This window comes from Asparagus officinalis, chromosome 5 (assembly GCF_001876935.1).
Source record: "Asparagus officinalis chromosome 5, Aspof.V1, whole genome shotgun sequence".
In the NCBI taxonomy this organism is placed as follows: Eukaryota; Viridiplantae; Streptophyta; class Magnoliopsida; order Asparagales; family Asparagaceae; genus Asparagus; species Asparagus officinalis.
Genome location: NC_033798.1, coordinates 87,220,981 through 87,226,262, shown reverse-complemented (window position 1 = coordinate 87,226,262; position 5,282 = coordinate 87,220,981). Strand labels below are relative to the sequence as shown.

Genomic DNA, 5,282 nt, shown 5'->3' with positions numbered 1-5,282 from the left:
CTGAATCCACCGGATTTTGACTTTGCACACAACATATTTTTGACTTCCTTTTCTTTTTAAATTGAGTGGGAGAGACTGGGAGTCATGGAATTTGACCTTGACGTATTTTTTGACCACCAACGCGGATCCTCTTTTTGTTCCTATGGGCCTCAAGTCCCATAACTTGAACCCTCTCCCCCAAAAAATGCATCTATAAATAACACAGACAAGAACCTCACCTCTTCATCGATCACAACAAAATTTCCTCATATTGAGTCATTAATTACAAAAATGAGCGTAGAGATTCTCGACGGAGCAACAATCCGAGCCTTCGTCAACGACGAAGCAGCCTTCACTGAGTCCGTAAAGGACCGGTTTGCCTACCTCGACTCTAACCACGACGGGCTCCTCTCCTACTCCGAAATGGCTAAGGAGTTAAGAAGCCTGAGGGTCCTTGAGACTCATTTCGGCATTGACGATGCCGGCCTGAGCTCGGAGGAGCTCGTCGGGCTCTACCGAGGCCTTTTCGCGAGGTTTGATCATGACGGTAACGGGAGCGTGGATTTAGAGGAGTTCAAGGCGGAGATGAAGGAGGTGATGATTGCGGTGGCGAATGGGATTGGGTTCTTGCCGGTGCAGATGGTGGTCGAGGAGGGGAGCTTCTTGAAGGAAGCCGTGGAGAGGGAGTTGGCCGGAGCTGCATAAGCTTAATTATAGCAATTACATGGCTATATACGAGAGATGTTTTGATTGTATTTTCTATCTTTTTTTTCTGCGTTTTAGATGAAGTATGAGATTATAATTAAAGAATGGAGAGTGGTAATTTTGGACATTGAGTAGGGTTTTAGACTGAATATTAATGCAGCCTGAATCTGAATTTTGGAAATTGTCTGGAATTTGAATAACATTGTGTATTCCGTTTTCCTTCTCGTGTTGCTTAATTTACATGAATAGTTGAGTTTTATCCTCCATTCCGTTTTATGTATCCCACTGCACATGGATGCAATCATTCTAATTTAATAAAATTTCAATTTAGAGGAAATGTTTGGTTAGAAATAATGCGATCAGATATACATTTTCAATGTTTGGTTAATAATGTTACTGTTTAAAAGGGTTATTTCCATATATATCCTTAAAATCATGGGTATTTACAAAAACACTCCCCATATCTTAATATTTGCAAAGCTACCTTCAAATCATCAATTTTGGAAAAATATACCCCTAAAATCAATAACCCAACAACTTGGTGATGAAATTTTGACTATTTTTTTGATAACTTTTACATTGTAATTACAAATTAGCTTATTAAAGTTGATGATTAATTACTTTGAGTGTATTTTTTTTCAAAATTGATTATTTGAGGTGTACGTCTGCAAATATTGATATGTAGAGGGTAGTTTTTTTTTTTTTGCAAATAACCATGATTTTAGCGTATGCAAATAACCCTAAGTAAAAAATCAATGCAATTGATGTTCCCACTTGTAAAAGCAATTTCTCTTTTTATAGGGGAAGTTGCAATCACATTTTACTATCGGTAATAAAATATATTCTTACTTACCCTAAAACAATGTTGCACGTTCTCAAAAATAAACTTACCATATATTCTTACTTACCCTAAAGCAATTTCTCTTTTTATAGGGGGAGTTGCAATCACATTTTACTATCGGTAATAAAATATATTCTTACTTACCCTAAAGCAATTTCTCTTTTTATAGGGGAAGTTGCAATCACATTTTACTATTGGTAATAAAATATATTCTTACTTACCCTAAAACAATGTTGCACGTTCTCAAAAATAAACTTACCATATATAAAACTTGTGTCAAAATCATTTAAATGTTATTGTTATTTTGTTTATGCACAGTGAGATTATGTCCACCGTGAATTTTCAACTTGAAGCTAAATTAGGGGATTCGTAGAATTACTTATAGGTTACTCCCGTTTTAATCATTCACGAAGAATATTTATATTGTTATTATAATGGTGTTGATGTCCGAGATCACACAGTCGATGAGAGTTGTCCGCTGATGACAAAGGGTGAGAGGATGAGAGATGGGGCCGCTTCCTACTTCGACTTTATGCCTGGTTCTTAGAGCTCGTGACGGACGAATGACCTGCACACGTAAGAATCGTGAGAGGACAGAGCTTGTTTCCCCCGTGGTACCTCCAACGATCAAGTTAGATGGTGAACTTAGTTGGGGTCAAGGAAGAACAATGTCTTCTTCTCTTTATGTAGTACGTGCTTTGTAGGGGTTTTTCTTGATTGCAAAAAAAAATCGAACCCCTTTCAGGGCGAATAGCGTCTGTATTTATAGAGGATGCCAAGGGCAGATTAGTTATTTCATGAGTGTGCGGTAGACGGTGGTGCGGGGTGAGCTGGAGGCTAACTCACCCTTTACTCTATGCGTGTCGGTTAGCGAGTGAAGGGGGGTCACTTCGATTATATGGGGAACCAGCGGTCGACGAGGCTTGTCGATGAACGACGAGAGGTCACTTCAGCGATATAGGGAACCAGCGGCCGACGAGGCTGGTCGGTGAGCGGTAGGAGACAAAATGATGATCATCAAAGGTTAAAAAATATTAAGCAATATTCTGAATCGTCATTGGGAGGAGTGCCGGTTAATGCTGAGTAGTAATCCTTTGATATAAAGAGGGTCGACTGAGTCCGCCTCTTGAGTCGTCTTTGGGGAATGATGCCGACTCGACTGGGGGAGTGACGACTCGACTTTCCTTTAGGTTGACTCCGAGGAGTGTTGAATTTCTAGAATGCTGATTTTCACACAGTCTAACACTATCTTCCGAGTCGGCAGATCGCGTCGGCTCGGCTGAGGGGTCGAGATACCTTGTGTCATGCCCCGCTTCCCAAAATATCCGGAAATCAGAACATTAACAAGCCCACGACGTATTAGATTAATGAGAGTAAATAAAAATAAATATTTCTATGGCTGGATCCAAGGGAAAATAATAAGTAAATAAAGACCGAGTAGGCAGAGAACTGGTTTTCTGGATGATGATGTCACCGGACATCTGTAAGACTATCTGGGTTGCTCTTTTGTCAGACCACGGGCTTTTTGAGAGAAGGAGACGAAATGTCATTCGGCAACATTTTAAATTCCAAGGCTAAATCTTAGCCGCGGGATGAAATGGGTCCCAACGGCTCGGATACGCTGACAGTTGTAAATCAAACACTATATATCGTCGTTAGGGATTCTTATCCTATCACATTGTTCTTCTCTCCCAATTCTTCTTTAACTTGTCTTTTTTGCTGGTTGCTCCCCCCCCCCTTTTCTTTTCATGGATTTGGAAGCAGTTAACCATCGGGAATATCTGGAGGTTATTCACTCGAAGGTGACTTTGGCCCAGTTGAAGACAATGTCCACGAAGTTTGACATTCCTGAGGGATATAAGCTGGCCATCCTGACGGGATCAGAGGCTATTTACGACCATGAGCCTGGACGGTATCCTCTCTATCTGAACCACTTGAAATGCGGCTTGAGATTACCCTTGTCTCCCTTCTTGAAGCAATTATTTGGGGATTTGGGGATTTTGCCTACAAAAAATAAAATCGAATGTCATAGCCATTGCTGTAGCTTTCGCGGTCATATGTAGCTGGTTAGCTATCATGCCTACCCCGAAGCTCTTTGCTCATTTTGTGGTTGTAAAGGGAAGTCAGAGAGAGCCCCACTATTACTTTTGGATGTCGGGAGCCTTCAAGTTGATCGTAGATCTCCCGGATTCTCATAAAGAATGGAAGGAGAAGTTCGTATGGGTGGCTGGGGATGACTTAGAGATGTGTTGCTCTGATTGGCTCGAGATTCGAAGGGATGCACTAGCCAAGAGAGAGCTGTCTAAGGAAGAGAAATTCCATCTCGAATTGATCAAGAAGTTCACAGGCTCTCGTCGCTTCGAGGGTCTGCTTGATGGGTCAGTTCTACGAATGATCGCGGTGTCGGTCGTGCCGACGACCAATCATGACACGGATAGAGCCATTGCCCTTATTACTGGATCGGTGGGAGCAACTACAATGCCCACAGCCAAGTTAGCTGATCCCCAGGAGGGACCTTCTGCCAAGCTGGCGAAGCGCCTTTGCTCAGATGTTCCTCCCTTAGAGGCCTAGTTGGTCGCCGAAGAGAGGATGTCTTCCCTTACTCACAGAAGGAGAAGAAGGGAGGTCGAAGGGGTACTTCGACCGAGAGATGGGGGATGCAGATGGCTAGGGTCCCTCTGGACGATTCGCGAGAAGACTGTTAGACCCTAGAGTGGGGGGTGATTAGGGTCTTATGCTAATCTAATCCGATTTAAATGCCAATTAAAACTTATTATCAAATTATTCTTGCAAAATAGATATACAATATGTTATAAGTAAGAATAAACAATATGAATAAAGGGAAATATCCTAGCAATGAGATATACAATGATATATATACAAGGATATGAAAATAACTCAAGGGTAACCAATCTAAACTAGATAGTGAGCAATATAAATAAAGAGACAAAGACACAATAAGATGAACAAAAATAAGTGCGCCAATGCAAACTCAAACACACGATATGTTCACGGAGTTCAGTCCCCATGACCTACGTCTCCGTTCCTCACCTCGAGGAGATCTTCACTATTATAACCGGGTTTTCTACGCTCACCCGAATAACATTTACACCTCACAATATGATTTTCTAGCTAACCGAAAATAACCGGGTTTTCTACGCTCACCCGAATAACATTTACACCTCACAATATGATTTTCTAGCTAACCGAAAACTTCACAACTTACACAATTGATCTCCACGACATTTACACCTCACAATATGATTTTCTAGCTAACCGAAAACTTCACAACTTACACAATTGATCTCCACGAGATCACGCTCACAATGAGGCACGAATACAACAAATTTGTTCTCTACAATAGATGAGAACTCAATGTAGGCTCACACTCAATATCACAATCCCACACCCCAAATAATACTATGAATGTAAATACAATAAGTTCAATAGGTTGTATGTGAACAAAGAGATAAATCAAAACAAGTCTAAACTCAATTTAATCTAGCAAAATAAATATAACAATTTAAATATAAACAAGCTAGATAAAGAGTTTAAGAAAACTTCTCTAAAACAAGAGTGAAGGGATGTAGATTGAAGCCTAAACAGGATTGATGATCTCCTCAAATTCTTGTAAAATTCTCTTCACAAATAAACTCCTAAACACTCTTTTAAACAAACATAAAACAAGCTTAAACCCTTGTTAAACTCTTTTAAAATATTCTCTTAGATGCATATGGAACTGAGGTATAAGAGGGTA

General features: G+C 40.4%; 1 protein-coding gene across 1 annotated transcript; it reads left to right on the top strand.

Moving 5' to 3' along the window:
- On the top strand, positions 225-806 carry LOC109843376. The gene has a single exon (XM_020412311.1). The coding sequence runs from the start codon at positions 271-273 to the stop codon at positions 682-684; it is 414 nt and encodes a 137-aa protein (XP_020267900.1). The 5' UTR covers positions 225-270; the 3' UTR covers positions 685-806.